The sequence below is a fragment of the Daphnia magna genome, linkage group LG8 (assembly GCF_020631705.1).
Source record: "Daphnia magna isolate NIES linkage group LG8, ASM2063170v1.1, whole genome shotgun sequence".
Lineage (NCBI taxonomy): Eukaryota > Metazoa > Arthropoda > Branchiopoda > Diplostraca > Daphniidae > Daphnia > Daphnia magna.
This window is the reverse complement of record NC_059189.1, coordinates 3,077,100-3,098,497: the sequence shown is the minus strand read 5'-3', so window position 1 is coordinate 3,098,497 and position 21,398 is coordinate 3,077,100. Positions and strand designations below refer to the sequence as shown.

At 41.0% G+C, this 21,398-nt stretch overlaps 3 protein-coding genes across 6 annotated transcripts; 1 reads left to right on the top strand and 2 right to left on the bottom strand.

The window, feature by feature from the left end:
- Positions 1-209: 209 nt before the first annotated feature.
- LOC116928814 lies at positions 210-13,241 on the bottom strand. 2 transcript variants are annotated; one of them, XM_032935939.2, is made up of 3 exons: positions 13,066-13,240; positions 12,381-12,482; positions 210-289 (listed from the first exon to the last, which is right to left on the bottom strand). In XM_032935939.2, exons 1-3 carry the CDS (start codon positions 13,196-13,198, stop codon positions 249-251), a joined length of 276 nt encoding a protein of 91 aa, XP_032791830.1. In that variant the 5' UTR covers positions 13,199-13,240; the 3' UTR covers positions 210-248. The 2 variants fall into 2 exon arrangements, with proteins under 2 accessions (XP_032791830.1, XP_032791829.1); XM_032935938.2 differs by lacking the exon at positions 210-289 and adding an exon at positions 6,225-7,743 and having other exon boundaries at positions 13,066-13,241.
- An 81-nt stretch (positions 13,242-13,322) lies between these two features.
- On the top strand, positions 13,323-15,926 carry LOC116928811 (calcium and integrin-binding family member 3). Of its 2 annotated transcripts, XM_045177783.1 has the most exons (6): positions 13,323-13,453; positions 13,569-13,966; positions 14,058-14,092; positions 14,191-14,308; positions 14,707-14,854; positions 15,259-15,926. In XM_045177783.1, exons 2-6 carry the CDS (start codon positions 13,916-13,918, stop codon positions 15,480-15,482), a joined length of 576 nt encoding a protein of 191 aa, XP_045033718.1. In that variant the 5' UTR covers positions 13,323-13,453; positions 13,569-13,915; the 3' UTR covers positions 15,483-15,926. The 2 variants fall into 2 exon arrangements, with proteins under 2 accessions (XP_045033718.1, XP_032791826.1); XM_032935935.2 differs by having other exon boundaries at positions 13,355-13,966.
- Positions 15,927-16,556: 630 nt separating this feature from the next.
- On the bottom strand, positions 16,557-21,228 carry LOC116928793 (mucosa-associated lymphoid tissue lymphoma translocation protein 1). Of its 2 annotated transcripts, XM_032935910.2 has the most exons (10): positions 19,388-21,228; positions 19,165-19,321; positions 18,931-19,082; positions 18,697-18,874; positions 18,369-18,627; positions 18,138-18,297; positions 17,867-18,059; positions 17,486-17,792; positions 17,206-17,413; positions 16,557-17,111 (listed from the first exon to the last, which is right to left on the bottom strand). In XM_032935910.2, exons 2-10 carry the CDS (start codon positions 19,308-19,310, stop codon positions 16,708-16,710), a joined length of 2,007 nt encoding a protein of 668 aa, XP_032791801.1. In that variant the 5' UTR covers positions 19,311-19,321; positions 19,388-21,228; the 3' UTR covers positions 16,557-16,707. The 2 variants fall into 2 exon arrangements, with proteins under 2 accessions (XP_032791801.1, XP_032791802.1); XM_032935911.2 differs by lacking the exon at positions 19,388-21,228 and having other exon boundaries at positions 19,167-19,308.
- Positions 21,229-21,398: the final 170 nt, after the last annotated feature.

Sequence of the window (21,398 nt, the reverse complement as noted above, 5' to 3'; positions counted from 1 at the left end):
TATGTCGCTATTTAACTTTCACGCAAAATATAAAATAACAAATAAAACCAAAAACAAAAGAATGCAGACAAAAACGATCGGGTTAGAAAGGGAGAGAAAAATGCCGCAAACAAGAAAAGGAAGAAAAGAAAAAACAAATTTCATCTCTGTTTACAAATCGAAACTTCTATCGGCGAACTATTGGCATTTCTTGTTCCTTTTTTTTTTTCCCTTTTTCTTCTCTTCTTTTCGAAAGTATTAGGTTTCCATCATTGAATGAAACCCGAGTCAGAGCCAGCCGTTTGTAAATCTACTAACAAAACAAATACGGGAGAATATATTCACGCACGACAAATACGAATACGCCGATGAGGCAAATCTATCAAACAGAGCTTTCCCATGTCAGCAACACCCTTAACAAAAAAAGGGAAAAAAGGAAAAGAAATGTGTGTCTATTTAACCTTTATTTATGGAGCTCAACTCACGCTTATTACGTATAACCAGCAGGGGAAGGCAAGGGGTGGCAAACGCAGCCCCACCCAAAACACACAAGAAAAAGAGCAACAGACAAACGAATGCCACGCTTAGAGCGTCACATGGCAATAGGATCTTCTGTTTGATCCTTTTGAAACAAATAAACAGACTTCCAATCAAACGAGGGCATCGTTCAATTTCGGTTTTCGTGCGAAACGGTGTAACACGAAACAACAACTGACGTAAAGCGAGCCAAACTTGGGTCACCTTTCGCACGGAAGACGACATATTCGATTTTATTTTTTTTTCTGGAACAAAAAGCCAAGCGATGCCAATCGCCCCCTTCCAAACATGTCTGTATCATCAGACTACCTTTTAAAAAAAATGAACAAAACTGGTTGGTCGAACTTATTTCGGTCGGTGTCGTGTAAAAATGGGTCGAATTCAACGAGCTCTTTGTCATCTGCTCTTTAAAATAAAATAAAATAATAAAAAAAAAATCACACACTTTACGACATCTTCTTGTTTCGTGTTCCTTGAAAAACATGGAAGCGCACAATAACGAGTTGGAATGCAAATTCAAACTCTTTGATAAGAAAACCGGCTCCGATTCAAGGTGGGAAAATGATTTTTAATAGAAATTCCACCGCCCCCTCCCCTCCACACACACACACACACACACACACTAAAAAATAAAATGATACAAATCTTGAGAGAAAAAAAAAACAAAAGAAGGAAGCGATATTCGGCCATTGTTTGATGCCAGTGGGGAAAAGAACAATCGAGTTCGCTTCTGCTCCAATTATCCCATTCTAAAATCTCGAGTTGCGTTGACCCGGTAATTCTCAAAATTCTCATCCATCCAACGGCTCATTAATATTCAATTACATTTTCGGCGAAGCAATTCTCCGACGAGGGCGACATCCAATCGGAAACAAGGGAAGAGGACGGCCAAAAAAAAATCAAAAATCGATTGATCGAGTCGAAAGCCAAAATAAAACAAACACGGGAAATGCGCAGACCAACACCAAACAAGACAACCTTGGAATCAGCCAAACCAAAACGAAGAAAGGCAACACGCACGAAACATTACACACAACAACAACAAAAAATGCATTTCTTTTTTTTTAACGAGATGGAATGAATTGGCAAAAGAGAGGAACGCGATGAACGAAAATAAAAAGAAGAAATCAACTCTCTTTCAGAGAGAGAGAGAGAGAGATCAAGGTACAAAAACCCAGCAAAAACACGAAAAGAGAGGAGGTGAGAAAGGTGCGTCCCGTGACCCTGGCCTCCTCCTACTCACCGAGCCCACTCACACATCACGTCACACACACGAAATACCTTCACAACTAACAACACAAGGAAGAAAAAAAAATTCAGATACGCAGCAGCTGAGAAGAGTGAGGGGGGTTTTTCATCTCAAAGTCGCAAGACGAGGAAGGAAGAAAGGAAAAATAAACAGCCCCTGGGGTGATGCAATCGCTTCTTCCTGAAACAGATAGCCACGGAGGTCGATATGTCTACGATGAAGCAAAAGAAGAAAGGACGTCGTCGACGACGCACACGCACAACTAGTCAAATTCGTGAGTTACATCCAATGCGAAAGCGGGTCCGTTCAAAAACACAACCGTGAAAAGCTCATTTACTCTCGGTAGAAAATCATGTAAACCATCAAATGTTGACAGCATTTCATGGTTGGATAGATCCCCCCCCCCATCCTCATCTCTCTCGTGCAATCATTTGCATTAATTTTGAAGGGGGGGATTAGATCTTCGTCTTATACACACACACAAAAAATTCACGAAAAGCGTCCTCCAAACGTGTGTTTTGCATCATTCCTCCCCTATTATAACTTGCCATGCAAAAAAAAACGTCAGGAATCCAATAAGGCCCACATAAAAACGACGAACTGTCAAACAGACGAGACAAGACAATTTTCAGCAACCAGTTATTTAGGAGACAAAAGAAAGATAAAAAACCTTCTCCTTGAAATTCCGATTCGCCAGATTACACAATGAATCAATTGCCGTCCATCCCGTATAACGAGCGTCGTGTGTTCTCTAATCGAACGATAACAAGGCCACACACACAAAAAAACAAAACAAGAAAAACAAAGAGGATAGGCGAGAAACCGGCAATCGGTTTGCCAGAGGTCGATGCCGCAAAAACAAAAAGAACGAAAGTGGGTTGTGTTTTAAGGGCTTGTTTCGCATGCGTAATCGAAAGAAAGCGACAGCGAAAAAACCAAAAACAAAACAACCAAACAACGTGACATGTCTTTTTGCCTTGGCTCGCCATCCATTTCTTTTTCTCAAGTGAACACGATGAAATCACCAGGAAACAGAAATCAAACGGAGAACAAGAACAAGAAGAAGAAGGCAAAATTACATCCGCAAAGGTTACGAGGGACCGCCTTTGCACGCAAACAAAATCCCGATTGATTTGTTGACAAGCGCTACCGAGGACTATTATTTGTCGGGGCTTTCTCTCTCTCTCGAAGAGTTTGACAAACACTGGACAAGCGGGGGGAACAAGCAAAAGGCGAAATAACTGTGAAGGCGGCATTGACGATAACCCGAATCGATAAGTGGGCAGCTGTGCGCTCAATAACAACGTCATTTTCTAGGATAAATTTAAAGGGGGGGAAAAGGGAAGCAGGCCACGAGAAACAAAACAAGAGTGAATCGAGAATTGAATTGGACGAGTTTCATTAAGGGGCTGGCGCATGAAAAACAAAAATAAATGCGACGCTACACACCGAAAATTCAAAGCAACGGGACAAAAGGGAAAGGTTTTTTTAAAAAGAAACGAAATAAAAATGTAAATACAAAAAAAGAGAAGCTCTAGCTATGCACAATGTCTAGTTGTAGGAGGTACTGCCATGAGCCACTCCTTGTCCCAGGGTCTACGAGTCCATTAAAAAGTCGTATGGCTTTTTTGTGTGTGTTTTCATTAATTATTATGATTACCATAATTCGATTCCAAAATGAAAGGACTACTTTTTTTTTGTCTTTGACTTGAAACGTGCAAAAGGAAAGAAAAAAAAATGAACTGACCACAAGTTTGAGCTCATAACCTTCAAGAACTTACGTTGAAAAGAAAAGCGATAAGATTTCCCCAACACTTTGAATGGCTTTTAACCATTTACAGAATTTACATTCATTTTTAATTTCTTTACTAATTTCCCAATGTCGTCGCAATCAACATCGTGTCGTTGGCCATTCGAAACTAGAAGTTGAACGAACCCGTATAATCCAGTCAACCTCAATTTCTTTGTTTTGTTGTTTTTTTTTTAAAGAAAAAGATCCCAAGAAAGAAAGAAAAAATCGCCATTTATACACACGGGTGGTATAAACGAATACCACTACCACCAAAGTATATACATAAAAAAAAAAACAAGTCTTGACCAATAATAATATCCAACACCGTTTTGAAGCCAACTATTTTGCTACGTATCGTTCTTTACAATTCGTGCGCTTGCCTATTAACCCACCCTTCCCACCCAACTACCATTTGAGTTCTTGTTCGAATGGCCAGTTGCTACTTGGATATCTCCCGCCAGGCAATGAAATAATGTCTCAAGCCTCAAATGGTTAGATTTTTTTTTACCCCCCCCTCCCTCCTTTCCTCCATCGACATTCTAATTGACTAAAAACACATTAAAGGCTAACCACCAAAGAGTCTGAGAGAGAGAGAGAGAGAAAGAGGCAAAGGAAAATGAACGATCCGTGACTGGAGAGTTGGAGGACCTCCACGCACACACACACACACCTGAATTACCACGAGAAAGTACACACACACACACACACAGAGACATAAAACGATGACAACGGCGAGAACTACGGTTTTAATTTCAGCGACAGTGAGACTCGTTTAATCGGAGAGAAACTTCGAAATTGAAAGTGAACTTTGAAGAGCAAGAATTGCGAAGATCGACCTAGGCGGTTATTAAACGTCGAAGAAAGTTTTTCCATTTTTTATTCTTTAAAATTCAAAACCAAGAAAAAAAAGGGGGGGGGGGAACTCGGCTGATTGGGTCACGAGAGACGGCCAACATAAACTTGAGGAATCCATTCCAATAGCCTCATTTAAATCGAAAAGAAAGAAAAAGAGAAAAGGCATGAGAGAAAGATTGAGATAAAGACAAGAGAGACTAAAGAAGAAAAGGAAAGAAACGAATCGTTCGTAACGATAGCGTTTACTTGTTCAGTCACAAATAAAAGAAAATACGGAGCCATTGCCAATGGTAAAGTTATCGACCGATTACAACAGCACTCCCCTTTTCTTTCTTTCTTAAAAAAAAACTTTTTACACGATAACAGCTTTAAAAACCAAAATGAAAAGACTTTGAAAGTTTCCTTTTCTTATTTCCAAGTTAAAAATAAAATAAAATAAAAAAAGCCTTCGATATTTTAAGGTCCATGTTTTTTTTCTTTTACCTCTGAACGCAGGTACAAATCACAGTGATTTTTCTCCCTCCCCCACCCCCAAAAAAAAGAGAAAAACTACCCCTCCGCCATCCGACGTGTTTGGTCTTTTCTTAAAGGGCGGAACCGTCCAAAGTCCACAGTTTGACGGGAGGGGGAGGGTGGTGGACCAACCGAAATTTCCACTGTGATTTACTGACATCGAGACCGGCCCCTATATAAAGTAGTGAAGGGGGTCTGGGGGCTTCAACTAGCGCTAGACACGACGATCATTAAAAAAAAAAAAAAAAAGGTCCGTCTTCTCGAAGTTTGTGTTCCTTTTTTTTTCTTTTTCAAACGCTGGAATCTCCTATTTTATTCCTCCCACCCCCACCCCCCACCTTTGGAACCCCCTCGGTTCTCCTATTCCATGTGTATACCTTTAATTTTGGCGGGCGGGTGATGTAGGAAGTCGACTAGAGACAACGAAGAGGCGATGATCTGGCGCTTCTCCTCGAAATTCAGGTGCAAATAGTCGAGGGATTGCGAGTGCAGGTGGGAGTGATGGTGATTCGAATAGTGGTGATTGTTCGAAATGATCCTGTTGCCGCTCTTGTTCGATTTGACGGGCGGCTGTTGGTCGTTGCCGGCCGGACTGCCGGACATGTTGTTGCCGTTGCTGGCGTTGCGTCCGCCCGCGCTGGGCAACTGCTGCTGCTGTTGATGATGGACATAGTGGATGGGTTGAGGAGCCAAAGACGACGGTGGCGGTGGATGATGACGGGCTGCACGAATGGTGGCTTTCATTTTGCCTGGACCCGGTCCGGCAGACGAAGCCGAAAAGTAAACGCCCGTCACCTTCAGCGACATCCCATCCGCACACACGTTCCCAAAACCCAAAAAATAAAGAAGAGGCGCACCAAATCAAAGGGACACAACGCAATAGACGAGACGAAAAGAAGAAGAAAAAAAAAAGGGAGAGGGCAATGCTCCACTCAAATTCCCAATCCAAAAGAAAAAAAAAAAAAAGTGTTCTCTCCTCTTCTTTTCTTGCCGCTGAATGCGGTTGAAAATTTAAGAGCGTGAACGTGAGACGGCCTGACCGGCCGATTCCAATTGGCCAAACAAAGCGAGGGAAGAAGATGCGAAAACAGACGGTGGGCTCCTGCGCACACAAACCGCAACAGAACACAAAAATAACGCAGACTGTCCCAAACGAAATTCACTTCTATTCAATTAAGACAAAAAGAAAAAAGAAAATGGCTATCGCTGGGCAGCGCAGTCGCACAATTTAAACATTCACTCGTCCGTTATTCCAGTGTCAAATCAACTTCCTGCTTTCATCGTTCCTTTTTTTTTTTAAGGGGGGGATTCTTTCACACAATCGCTCAAAAAATTATTGCGGACCGCCACCCGTCCGTCCGTCCGTCCGTCAAAGAGATTCACCCACTTGGCTTGAAACGAAAATTGAGCCCGTCTGTTTGGCCGCTCTCTTGACGGTCAACTGAGGAGCGACGGCCCTACTCGGAGGCATTTTGATGCCAGAGCTTAAGTTAGCACTACACACACACACACACACGACTTCCATGTATTACGGGGCGGCGACTGCCCAACTCCTCCTCCTCCTACTAGACACATGCACGCGCGTAGCAAGACGCAAAAGAAAACATACGAGTGTGGAATTTCGAACTTTTCTTTCTTTCTTTCTTTCTTCTTCCGAAAATAAGAGAACGAAAGAGAAAATGAGAAGAACGAAGAAGAGGAACGCAGAAAGAAAAAGAGATGGAAGAATGCGTTATTTCCCGCCAGCTTTTCTGTTCCTATTCCATCCAAGAAATGGGGGGAAGGGGGGGGGGAGGAGGAGGCCAGCGGCTGAAGCCTCCAGGTATACGTATACGCTCACCTGTTGCTTTAGCCTTGCACCAGGAGACAACTTGCGCATCCTCCTCCGCCACTACTACTACCGCTCACAACAACAACAACAAACCTCTTCTTATTTAGCTGACGTGGTGGTATGCCCTAATCTCTTAAACATTGAAACATTATTATTTTTTTTAAACCATCATAAGATTTCTTCTTTTCAAAAAGGAAAAAAAAAAAAATAAAGAAAAAAGAGATAGACCCCCAACAAAAATTTCATTTTTTTCTTTCTTTCTCCTGACTTCATTTTCGTCTAAACACTTCGCCTTTAGCGAGACTGAAAGAGAAGAGAAAATAGCTATACTTTCATTGACAAGACACACAAACCCACCACTACCAACGCCCCAAAAGGCCATCAAACAAAACACACAAAAAAGAGAAGAAGAAGAACTGGACTTGATTTCCTTGCGCCTATTGCGCTGTGTCTGACCGCTCTCCGTTATGGCTTCTGCTGCTCTACTACCCCCATCATCATTCGAAATGTGGGGGGAAAAAAAACAAAAACAAAAACAACCAAGAAAAAGAAAAAGAAAAAACAAAATTGAACGCTTTAACTTGTAAATTTTTTTTGTGTTCCTCCTCCGCTCGAAAATTTAAGGCCAAAAGCCCAAAGGCTCTGAACAAAAATGAGAAGAGCGGACTACGAACGCCATTATCTTTGCAGCTTCGCGTTTCATTTGGGACGGAAATTCTTCTATTTCAAACTCGTCGATTTGATTATGCCGTTAAAAAAGAAAGAAGAAACGCGGGACCCAAAAAATAAAAAATTAAATAAAAACAAATAAAATGTCGGCCGCAAGTGACCCCAGCGCTTGCAGAAAACATGGAGACGATAACCTTCTGCTTCTTTCGTATTTAACAAGACGACGCAACTACGGATCGAAACAACAGATATAAATGGACACGGGAAATCACTCGTCCGGCCTTCCACGGACAAATGGCGCCAGGTAGGTAACCCCCCCTTTCAAAAAAAAACAACAAAACATGTCAGATTGAACATCAGATTTTTTTTTTCCACTAGAAAAACATAAAAACAAACATGCGATCCCCCCCAAAAAAAAGAGTTCCAGAATTTTTTTTTTTCGACTCGAGACGTAAACGTACGTTTACCAAAAACAAAACAAGAAGAATGCAAAATAGTTATTTACGACGCACGTGTCCAGAAAGACGGGCACAACGTTCCATTTGAAAAAGAAGAAGATAAAGAAAGAAAAAAAGAAGGTTAGCAAGGGGCGATTGAATGAATCGAGTGAATGAAAGAGAATCAATGACGCAAAAAGCGAACGAGAAAATGCATTCGTTATGTGTTTCGACACAGTCACCTGCTACGTAACCGAAAAAGTGGCTCGCCCTATGCCAAGACAATACGCAATCAGCATTCTCTTTTACGAATAATAACAAACACAGCCACTCAAAAAGGGTAATGACGGCCACGACGGACAACGCCGGCCAGAGGGCAACGTTTTTTTTTTTTGTTTTTTCTCTCTCTCTCTCTCTCTTTAATAATCAAAGAAAATCACCATCATTTTTTTCTCCTTCTTTTTGTTTTTAAATATCTTTTACGCTTCTGGCATTTCTCAACAGTTAAATTTTTGGAAGAAAAAAATAAAATAAAATAGAATAAAAAAAAGGAAAAAAGAAGGGGGGATCCGAAATATTTGGCAGGTGGCCGGCAAAGACGAAAATGTAGAGAGAACGAGACAGGAGGAGGCGGCGGCGGCCACCCTGGAGGCTCTTTTTGCTACTACGGCTACTACGCGTAGATAGATATACCTGGTAGGTGAATGTGTCTCATCAATGCAGAGGCTTCAGATCACTAAGAATCCGTAGGAGGGCCCGCACGACTAGCCAACAGCACGAATTAGGAGGAAGAAGGAGAAGAAAAAGCGCCTATTCCTGCAAAGTCCGGCATCTCGCCAACTGGAGTTTTCAGCCATTCGAAATGTCAATTTGACGTAACGCACGAAAGTGAGTTCACCAATACGAAAGGTAAAGACACCGAGCATGTTCGGAAAGGAAACAACCCCGTAGACGGTGATGTTTCAATTTCTTTTTTCTTTCTATTCTTGGCCATACACGTCATAGCACTCCCGCGGTACGAACCAAAGGGAAGATGGAAAAACAAGCCATCAAAGTACAGCCCGATTTGTTCAGCGAGCAAAAATGTGCAAATCGGTTGTTGGGAAAAAAAGAGATAGGATTTTACAAAAGAAAAAAAAGGGGGGGCAGCCAACGTCGTCGTAGATATTGCGTACACTATTGTATTTTCGTTCCTTTCGTAAATCACGCGCACGCCATAACGAATCGATTTCTTCTTCCCTCTTTTTTTTTGGGGGGGGGAGGAGGCCCCATTCCCCTTTTTGAATAACAAATTCGGCAGTCGGTGGCGCACACGAACGGAGAAAAAAATAAAATACAAACTGCACAGACAAGAAAGAAAGCCAAATAATAATAAAAAATACTTTGGACGGATAGCGGCAACCTAACACAAGTTGATTGCATGCGATACGGTAGCTCGACATCATCAAAGCGCTATGGCAACGTTATGCGCACCTCTTTAAACCCCTTCCCAAAAAAAAAAAATCTAACAATAACCTCTTGGTATAGATACACACAAATTCAGAGGAGCTCTTTCTGTGTAATAACAATAGCTAACAAGTCTTGGAGAGAAAAAAGGACCAAGGGGGGAACGACCACCAAGAAAATGTGTTTTATTTATTTTTTTTAAATGGCACTTTTAAAATTGAAAAGATTCCATTTCTTTGAAATATGTCAGAGAAAATTGTTACGACTCAAACTTTCTCTCTCTATCTCGTGTGTGTCTATTTTTTGTTGTTGTTCAAACAAAAAAATTTTGTTTTTTAAATTAAAATCCAACATAAGATAGGGGGGGCATTTCGTTCTCTCATTCAGTTCCCACCTCTCGGTCAAGTGAGCGCCGTGAGAGAATGCCACGTGAAATAACAAACCTCTCTCTCTCCCTCTCTCTCTCTCTCTTGTTTTTCTTTTCTTTAAAGAAAACAAAAAATTAAACATCGTACACACCCGCGAGAAGTTGGAATGCTGATATCCAGTGACGTGCTCCGACTTCAGCTCATTCCATCCGCCCGACCCCCCTCCATTCCCCCCTTTCATTTTTTCTGAACGAAACAACACTGTGAGAGCGAAAACTGCTACACAACATAGTCATTTTGTTGTCCGAAAAAGAATTCAATTTTGTTTGTTTTTTCTTCTTCTTTCTTCCTTAACCAAAGAGTAACGAATCGGAAAAAAATCAATTTTTGTTTTCTTCTTCTTCTTCTTCTACTTCCCCATCCCGAAAACATGACACGACATTCTCGCCAGCGGGAGACACACAATACGTACGTACTATTCGACCGCTTTTGACTGCAGCGCTGGACAAACGACAACCGGATTAACGAGGAAGAATTTCTTTTTTCAAATGATGAACACATGCCCCTCGTGTCCCACAAAATCTGCGTCACACTTTGATCTTTTTGCAAAAAAATAAAAACACAAAGAATTTGATTGAATAAAAGAATGCGACCGTTTGCTCACTGGTTCGGCCTCAGGGACAAAAACTCGGAATATTGGATCAGGAGGATGACTAGACTCGTGTACACGCCCATTAAGGAAGCGTGAAAGGTGAAAAAAAAAAGAAGAGATAAACAGGTAAAAAAAACAAAAAAAGAGTAAAAAAAAAACCCTCAAAAACACATAAGAAGAAACAAGTTTGTTGACGTCAATCGAACCGAATACACGGATGTCTTTTTCTTTTTTTTTTTAATGCAAAATAGCAAATGCAAAAAAAAGAAGAAGCTCCGGGCCATCGCAAAGCCATCGAGGCTCATTGTTTATTCCACCTGATACGGTACGAGGTGGTAGCAAAAGTGATCGGTCGGGGTGGATGGAAATTTGCATCTGCATAATCAAGTGCCATCTCCAAAAAGAAAACAAACTTGATGGTGGTCAAACAAAAAAAAAAAAAAAAAAGAAACAACTCCAGGTACAAGGTTAGAAGTACTGACCTGTCCTTCCGAAGGGGGTCCGACTGTTATCGAAATTAATTTCTAGTTCTCGAAGGGTGGGAGAGAGCAAGAGAGATGAGGCGATATATCCGTTCTCTTTTTTTTGTTTTACCACCACCCCCCCCCCCCATCCATTTTAATATGGTAAGTGCGTGCTGGCGCATGCATGTATCAGATAGCTTTTCCTTTTTGAGCGATTGGGACAAAGATGAACGAGGCAGACACAAGTCCAGCCGAGCAGCAAATATTGCAGTTCTTTTTTAGCGATTGATTCCGCCGTGTGGACTAATAGAGTGAAACCCAAAAGTTTAAAAAAGAAAATAAGGTCAGTTATTCTGCCTAGGAGGGGGATTCCGTTTCAATCGGTAACGGAAGTCGAATAACAAAGAGAAACTCGTTTGCAAGTATTTATGGCTGTCGTAGCAATTGAAAAGAAAATAGGGCGACGGCGGCTATCACGTAGTTTTTCGTTCAAAAAGAAACAAAAATCAAACGACGCGTACAGAAAGAAATAACCAGGTTACGTTATCGTTATCGAGTTACTTTGGAAATTTGTAGTGGAACGGAAAAAAAAAAAAAAAAAGGTGAACCCCTTCAGGCGGAAATGCAGAGAAGGAAAATGTTCGACAGTATCGCACAACGGGACACTTACGGTGTGAAAAAAAAAAGAAAAAAGCAAATCCTCTAAACACAGAGGAAGGAAAACTGAAGCTATAAGACTTTCTTAAAGGATGGCCCCAACAAAAAATTTCACACGGTCCTGTGATTAACTGGCCAGCAGCGGACCAGCGGAAGTGCAATTCTTTGGTTCTCGGTGGCATACACATCGTCGTAACCCATCGCCGTTCATACAAGTGATACCGTTACAGCCCAGACAGACAGAAAAAGAAAGGTTGTTGTCGAAAACACAGCGACAACAAGGCACAGGTCGATATCAAAATGTGGTCCGTTTAAGCTCATCACGGTTGCATTTCATTAACAAATGGCTTGTGGCTCCTCCTACGCCCCACACAAAAAAAAATTCTTCCATGTTTCTGACAGCTCTCTCCGTTCTTGTTTTTTTTTTTTTGAACTACTAAATGTAATTCAGTATCTCTCATCACATGGTACCGGTAAGTAAAATAAATAGAGCCTTTTTTTTTTTAACTGATTTTTTCCACATGGACGAGCAAGCGGCCGCATTCCGTAACGTCAATGTCAAACAAAAAGCGGGACCCCACTCAAAGTCTAACTTTGGCTGCCAAGGGTAAAAGGGTGGCTGATATTTTCATTATTCAGAGTGGGGGGGAGAGCTGCGTGGGTTTGGCAAGAGTGATATCAACTGGTACTCTAGTGGCTGTCTGATGTCGTAAACGGTTGGGCTGGGTGGCTAAGGTAGTGATAAGCCAAAAGCAAAATCCGAGCAGTTACCTTGGCTCCCATAATTAGATAATTCGGCACACTGAAGGACTGATAAGCTCTGTCTCAATGGGCCACCCCCCCCCAGAGTAATTTAAGAAGACAGAAAGCTTCAAAAAAAAACACAACAAATTTGTTCAAGGATGGATATAAAAAATGATGACTGACTGACCTGTTTTCTTCTGATTGGAACGCCTGCCCATTTTCTTTCCTTTGGTCACTTCTCTCCCTCCAGGTGCTGACAGTGTGTCTAATTGGGCATTTCCAACGGAATCTGCAAGCACAAGGATTGCAAAAAACAAAAACAACGTTTTAAAAGAAAGTCGGAGAACATCTCGCCATTCACAGGCTGACATCTAGCGAGGGCTTTGCTAAACAAAGATAGTGACAACAAAGCTAACCTGCCATAATATTTTCATCAACACACAACTTGATTTACTCGTTTTGAATTACAATTGTACCAACACCAAATGAACGGCCTGACTCAAATCGACATCTGACACTCTAAAGACCATCTACAACATTTTTTGTTGGTTAATGCTAGGCAGAAACACACAACTGCTGTCTCTAGGGACTGACAACACAAGCCCAACATTCACTACAACACAAAGACTAGTTGAAGGCACACGAGTCAAGTCACAAGATGGAAGAAGCTGATCTTAATCTTTTCGCCGACATGAAATATTTTCTATCAGCCGAGCTACGAACTCCCACCACCCTCCACATTCAACGAGTTGCCACCCACTTGATTTGGAAACACTGTTGGATGACAATAGGGAACGTCACGGCGGCGCTTACTCATCCATCCCATCGCCAAAACGGACACGACCAAAACAAAATCAACAGAAATTATTTACCCAAACTTTCGTTGGAAGCTTGAAAAGTCATATTCTCGTCGTCCAACGAATCGGTTTCACTGTTGTGTGCGTTAGAATTGACGCCAGGAGACACACACGAAAAAGCGTTCTCCACCTTCTCACTCTCGGCCATTTTGAACCTGCTGCGTTGCCATATCGTTTGAGAATCCAAGCCAATCCATTGTTGCTATTTTCGCTTTTTTAAATAAAACACCAAATAGCCTCTAGATAAAAAAGAAATATCGATACCAGTCACAAAAATAGAAGCTCGTGTAATAGTAATGCCTTTTGGTACGTCACTGACGATGACACGGAATGCCTTGCCAGATGTTCTCTCGATCTTCGAAATCGTGCAGCACGATGGAAGCCGTCTGCAATGTATTGATCCGTAAGTTTTCTATAGAAATATTACGATAGTAAATAGCACGTGATTCAGAAGTGAAAAGCAAAAGAAATTCTGCTGGTTCATCTGCATTAATACGTCGAATTCTATTATCCACTAGCTGGGATAAAAATTCTGTTTCGAACAAGTTCACAGCGTTCTATACGTCGATGTTTGTGAGAAACAAGCAGTCGAAGAGTTTATCGACGTCGTTGCTGGTAGCAGAAAGTGCGAGGTATCTGTCAGTGGTGCCTTTTGTGTCGTTTGGCTTCACAGGCGTGGTAGTAAGTTTTTTTGTCAATAAATGGCGAAATGACGTTGGGGACACACCCATTCAGGATTGGGGCTCGCCGATTTCAGTCCCACTTTTTCTAGTTTCGTTCACAAGTTGCATCCAAGCGAGCTGTTCTGCTGGTCTCAAGTTCTCGTCGACGTCGTGTCCACATACTCCACGTATCAGGACTGGTCATGGGTAACAAGGTGGCCACGTTCTCCGAGCAACAACTCGAGGATTATCAGGTAATTTCTTTGTTTTTCTTGAAATAACATATTCATAGCACGTGTTTTGCATTTTCATGTGTATACCCTGGCATTTTGTTGGAACCAAAAGGATACGACCTTTTTTAGCCGAAAGGAGATTTTGAGGTGAGCTTTTTGGCTTAAAAGTTTGCGACCTCATTTATTTGTTTATGTCCTCACTGACCACATGGGGTGGGCTTCTGTTTTTTTCTTTGTTCGGACAGAGTGCACCGCCGCTTCCGGGAGTTGCAGCCGGAATTGGTGCCGCGAACCATGTCGATGGAAGCCACCCGGGATCTGCGATTGCCAAAGAGTTTGATCAACACATTACCCGAGTTAAAGGTTCCAAAACCATTTTTTTTTTTTTTCAATATATTTATTTTTCTACTACGATAGCCATCAATAATCCAACAAGCTTTGCTTCCCGGCTTGCAACTGGATAAAGTACAAATAAAGTGTGCACCAAGTATCGATTTTAAGATAAGTCCCATGTTGGGTGCGGTCCTAACCGTCGGGGAAATCAGATTTCTCATTACTCTGTATATTGTTTGTGACTACAACTCGAGGCTAGGTTATTTTTCTGGTTTGTTAGTCGATGTCACGTCAACGGCGGCCCTTTCTGTCTTCATTTTAGCGATGCAAGGGTCATTCACTGGTGTTACTGGCGTGTTTTCTTCAAGCCTGCTAACCTGAATGAAGCTCGTTCCTTTTCATTATCGTTTGCTGTTGTTCCACGACAGGAAAATCCATTTCGGGATAGGATCCTGAAAGTATTCTCGAGCAACGGATCGGGCGACTTGTCATTCGATGATTTTCTCGACTTGCTTTCCGTCTTCAGCGAACACGCACCCAGAGAGCTCAAACTCCATTATGCCTTCCGGATTTACGGTACGTCTCTACTCTCGACTTTGGTTTACTCGTAGGCTTATTGGACTTCTAAAGAGGCTTTCAATTGAGTAATGAGACAGACATCGAACATGTCGGCCATCTTTATCCGATTCAAGTGCGCATGCACCGCAACAAGCGGCGCCGAATAGCAAAAAAAAAAAAAAAAAATTAAAAACGAGATTGTAGCGTGTCTACTTGAATTACACGCGCAGCAATTTACCTACTGGAACACGGAAAAAAAACTACAAAAAACAGTTGAAATGTTTAGTACGCAATACGCGTGAATGAATGAGAACCTGTTTTTAAAAAAAGTGGAAAATCCACATATTCTAATAAGTTATTTTCCCAATCTGAAAATTAATGACGAATGAAATTCGTTGGCGGCAAATTTTGTTGCACGACAGATATGGATGGCGATGGGGTGATCGGGCCGAGTGATCTGAAGGCGGTGATTGGTCGGCTGTGCCAGCACGAACGCGGTCTGACACCCGCCGAAATAGATGCCGTCGTCGAGCAAATTCTGGATGAAGCGGATGTTGACTGCGATGGCCACCTAACTGCTATGGAATTCAGTCACGTGGTGGCGCGGGCGCCTGACTTCGTCCAAACATTCCACATTCGTATATAATTTATTGCGTCATCATCACTCAGCGGTCCATCTCGGATTCCATTTGCAAATGAATCCGGATCTCGTATTTTTTTTTTTACTGTCGCAAATTTTTTTTTTCTCCCAGTTCAAGTTTGCCATGTTTCTTGTTTTTTTAATGTTTCAGCTTCGGCTGCAAAATCTTTTGTAAAATTTCTCGAAATTTATGCACCGTTTCTTGTTTCCAAAAATTCCAAACGTTATTTTAGCTACATTCTTTTTGAAATGGTCTTGTGAAACCAGGCACCGAAATTGACGAAGACATTATCATCACATTTTATGGAAAATAGACCCAGAAATTTTTATTGTTAGATTCGTCCGTTTCTTTTTTTTTTTTCTCATTCTCGAGAATGACGTCGTGCAGTATTTCCATCTCTCTTTCTTTTCTCTTACCGCAAATTTGAAATACACTTTTCTTTTCCTGTCGTGTTTTGAAATTAAACGAGCTAGCAACGTACGTTATTTCCCAAAGAGGGCCTTTCCCGATTGGCTTTATCGGATCGGCGAGAGTTCAAAAATAAAGTTTTGATGCGTAATTATCGTGCGCCCTACACGGAGCGGCCATAAAGCGCAGTCAGCTACGACGCAATAACAACTTATAGATACCGACGGCACAAGAAGGATAACAAAACAAAAAAATAAGCGTAGGGCGGCATCAGTTGCGGTTCCTTTTTTGACGAGATTCTATCAAATCACAGCCTAGCCGATGGATTTGAAGTCATAGCCGCGACTTCCTCGAATTACTAGACCTGGCGCGTGTAAATAAAGCCGTGGCACACGCACACCCCTTGTTCCGCGCCATGAAATCTACCGGAAAATGTGTGGGTTGCAGAGGCGTAGACGACACTACGCGTCCAACAACAACATCGGGTGTCGGACTGACTAATGGTGAATTATCACGCAAAAAGAAAAAACAAAAAAAAATACAGCCCCCACCGCCCATTCCTCATCCAATGACCGGCTGGAAAAGAAAACATCATTTTACGCCAACGCGCACAAATTACGGACTGCAAGGCGCGACAACGTGGCACGGTCGTCGTTAAGATTGACAGTAAAGACTTGAAAGGGTCTTGTATATCCTTGCACGAGATACATATTGGATCTGAATATAATAACAATACAAAGGAAATTAAATTCGTAACCTGAATATCAAAAATAGCATTTTTCCTGAAATAACAATAAGCGTTTAAGGAATTGCTATGAAAAATTATAAACTGTTGGTCGAAAGACGTGCTTTGGCAATGAGAGGCTGCCCCAGATGGACAACGATTTGTTCATTGGGACATTCAACAACCTGCAGGAAAATACTGGCATCTTCCTTTACCGTTTGCAACTTGTGTATCGTAATTGTGCACTTCCTTAGATCCAGTTCGTGCTTCACTTCCAGTATTTCAAGCGTTGATGGATAAATAAATGGTTTAAAGGTGATCATTTCGTAGCCTTCTACTGTCAGTTCAATTTTCAGACCATTGCTGAAGCAATCGTCCATCAAGCCGAAATTAACGTAGATAAAGACTGTGTTGCAGTTGATGTGGACGGTTGCTATTTGTTTTTTTGGAAGCTCTAACCAACTTTTAGCCAGCATCTGGCAGTCATTCCAAAGGCTACCCCCTTATTAGAATACAAAAGATACAAGTTAACCAATCAATCATTTCGGGGTTAGAAGAAATTCAATTGTAAAAACATTTGAATTAAGACAACTCACCTACAAGGCTGTCATCAATCGGATCGTCAAGCGACAATGGTTCGGCTAAACTTGAGAAAGTTACAGGCATTTGGTCTCTGGCTTCAATCGGTATCTCTAGTTTGGAATGTCGTTTAAGACGTTCGAGCATATCAGTTACCAATATATTTCTTTGTTCCATCTCTTTCTTCAAATATGTCATAAATATTCCATTTTGCTCGTAGCCCATCTGTCCAAAGAATTGTAGACAATGTGAAAGTAGGATTATTAAAAATAAAGTTAGAGCAAAAGAACGTGATACCTCAAACGCATTGCTGTTTTCTGCTGTTGCCCAAGCCATCACCAAATTAGTACGCGAATCTCTTGGTACTTGATGTGGTAACTCGGCTGTGATGCGTGGATTTACGCGTTGTTGAGGAATTGTGCGACACATGTCCAGAAGAACAACCAACAATTTGGGATTCTTTTGTTGGATTCGGGAGATTATCTCGTTCCCGTCAACCAAATCTCTTACGGAATAGTCCGAGTCCATTTTTACGTCAACAGGCATCAGATAATCGAAAAAGTAATGGATTCCATGACCGGCGAAATACACGACAACATAAGCACTATGGAAGAAGAATTCAATTTTATCAAAGTCTAGCTCAGATACAGAAAGTTGGGGTCACGATAAAAAATTTACCCGGGTAAAAGTAGTTCGCACAGACGGTCGGCAGCATTAAGAATTTCAACCTTGCCAAGATTACATAGCGAGATAACCTCAAAATCCATTTTGTATAAAATGTCATGTAAGGTTTTCACGTCAGCCCTTACTTTCCGAAGACTCTGGCTATCATATGTCCAGTTACCAATGAGAAGCGCTTGTTTCATAGAGGCTACACGGTACAAAGAAAAAAAATCATTTAACAAAGTTTTTTCAATAAAAAAAAAAAAAATGCATTATTTTGTCATACCACTATGTCGTGGGGAATAATCCGTAAATACTCCCGGATGGTACAGGGTTGTTTGAGGTGGTTTGACTTCGACAAATGCTTCTCTTGTCAGCGTTTTCCCTTCCGAATTTCTCGCCAGGCACCTATATAATCCGGAATGATGGAGCATTGTGGAACTTATCTATTAACATAATAGTGATAAGCCTCGAAAAAAATTGAATTAGGCAAACAATACGCCATAATTTTTATTACCTGTAAACTACATGAAACTTCTTTATAAAGTGGAAAGTCGTCCTTGTACCATTGAAAATCAGGAATTGGGTTTCCTTCGATTCTGCATTTGAGTTCGAGGGATTCTCCTGCTTCTATCCGACAATTCTGAGGCTCCGTCACGACAAAAGGTGCACAGTTTTCTAAAATCACCCTCGAAGGAATGGTAGATATTGTTTGAAAAGAACCATCTCTGCACCGTTGGGTAATTTCACATTTATAGAGTCCGACATCGGAATAACTGTAATTGGGTTTTTTTTAGAGAGAATATTTGAAAAGTTAAAATAACTTTCAGAAACAAAAATAAAACCTGAAATTGGGGATTACTAATGGGTTTAGTGTTGCACCATCTGATGACATTGGGGTATCATTCAAGAACCATTGAAATGTAGGTTTGGGGAATCCAGTAACTTCACAACCAAGTTTAACTGTGGTGTTGATTTTCACCAAACTCTCCTGTGGCAACTGATTAACTATCTCAACTGGGACTAAATTTAAGAAATCATTTAAACTTTTCATGAGTAAAATTGATAACAAAATGTACCTCGATCTTTGAGCAGGTAAAGTGGTTCATACATGTGACAACTTTCCAGAAAGTAGGCAAGAATTCCAATTGTACAGTTTAATCTGCTGAATTTAGAAAATAATTGTGCACTGGTGCAGTCACGTTGATGGGTAATAAAACCACCTGGATTCCTGAGGACATTACGATTGAAGCAAGAATTCAGTTTTGATCGGTTTTTGATAACATATTAAAAGCTGTTTGTCTTGAACAGACACTTTTGCCATGGCGAAATCCAGCAATTCCCAGGACCTTCCTTCCCGATCCAACCATGAACAGAGCTGCTGATGAATTCCTGGATTCAATCTTTCAATTGGTAGTGAAGCATCTGATGGTACAGGAGGTAGAGGGAACCGTAGCATTTTCCAAGTCTCTAGAAGTGTTTTAAACAAAATACTGTAATCAAATAACTAATTTCATTTTTACTAGTACAAAATACCTTATTGTCACCTGTTGCCTTGTTTTCTTTAACTCAGGTAATCAGTTACACCTGACCAAATAGATAGGGGTGGATAATACTTGTGGAGGCATTAAAATTGAAGGAATATCTGATATGGGATCTCCTTTTTTTAAATTCCTTTTTAAGTTTAGGGTCAAATAATCCGTAAATTGCCTTTCGAGTTCTATTTTGGCGATAAATAACAAACTATAAAAAAACCCTTTGATCAGCAATGACATCTGGCGATTAAGTTTGAGACCAAAATTCGTAATTTGATAGTAAAATATACGAATTTCTTGTAATAACATTCTGACTTTTCAAAACAGGATGTTGGGTCAGCAACTAAATCAGTCGCAGGGTTAAGAGGACAAACAGATTTTATATGATGACTATGCAACGAATGCATTCTGTCCATAGATTACAGCCTCCTTGACTGTCGGCGACAGCTGCTGTTCTCATCGACAGCATTATTTATTCACAAATTTTCTTTAAACAAAAAATGGAAGAAGAAAAAAAAAAATATGATATTACCCAAATAAGATTCAGCATGGCGTCGCTTGGTCGCTCTCATTCTATGGGTAAAAGCAGAAAACAAAAATTGGCAGCTAAAAAAAAAAACTGTCGGTCGTATAATCGCTGAAGCGTGGCAGATTACCAAGACGAGTGGGACGAAAGCTTTCACTATATATTTCGAGATAGAAATAGCCAGCAAAGCTCGTTTCCTCGAATTCAACTCAACTTTTTGGAGGGAAGGAAGCTGATTGATTTAGAGCTTTTGACCATTTCGCCAAGTATTCCCAAACCTTTTTTTATTTTCGACGCATTCATTTAAAATTAAGCTAGCAAATGTATGTCGAAAAAGAAAATAAATTTTCGGGACTCTGCGATCTGACGTTTGTCCAATCGCCTGGAATTCATAACGCCTATTTTCTTTTTCGTTTTGTTTATATTTTCGTTCCTTTCCAGTTACCACATGGTGATGAAAGCTTGTAAGCGGTTTTGGCGCCATTTGGAAAGTGCCGGGAATGTCTTCCATCTAAGCTGGCCAATTCATCATCTCTCGGTCATGGACTAACGTCAGCCAAAACGGACTCGGTGGACATGTCGGTCCTCCTGCGCACTCCGTCGATGTTGGTGGCATCTGCGCGCATGTTTATAATCCCCCTTTGTGTGTGTGTGTGTGTGTGTGTGTGTGTGTCCTTCTTCCTAGTTGTGTTCGTTTTTTTTCCGCCTAAATTGGAGTTACCAACAAACGACATTCTTACGTGTCACAAGGATCCACAAGTTGTTTGCAAAAGGCTATCCGGGCCCCACAGAATAAACGAGCTTAGTCTAGAGCTGGGTGAACGTGAAAAGAAACCGTAATGCTATCCCGACCTTGTGAACTGTAGACATATACATGCACAACACTAAAGAAAAGTAACAGTATAGTAGCAAACAAAAGCTTTTGCCTGCGATGAATCGTCAGACAAAATTCCATTCTATAGGAACAGAAAATTATTCCTCCTTTTGTTTTTGACTTTTCATTTTTTTTTTTTTTCTTGCTTGATACCAAAAGAGAAACACAAAACAATCGCAGTTGTTGCCGATAAAGGAAAGCACCTTAATTAGCGAACACAAGAACCTTGCGCGTTCTACCATCTTTTTCTTTCTATTTCTCTTTTTGCCATGCTGGAGGTCTCAATAAGGACCGCGCGACGTTGCCCATACTTAATTTTTAATAGAAAAACAAAAAAAAGAAGAAAAAATGGTTGTGCTTATCTGATTTGATTCGCAATCAAAAACAAAAATTTCCAACTAAATTCAAATGCGGCAGAAGCCGGTCTCTTCTGTTCCGCATGGCTTCTACTATAGCGAAAAATGGAACCAAAAGAGGGAAAGAAAAGAAAAAATAAACGAATAAATAAGAGAGCCGTTTTGTTCAAAAGCCAACTCCCCTACCCATAGCTGCTTCACTCTTTTGAGAGCAGTCCATCCGGCAGTGATAACACAGCACGTTTTTTTTTTCCGC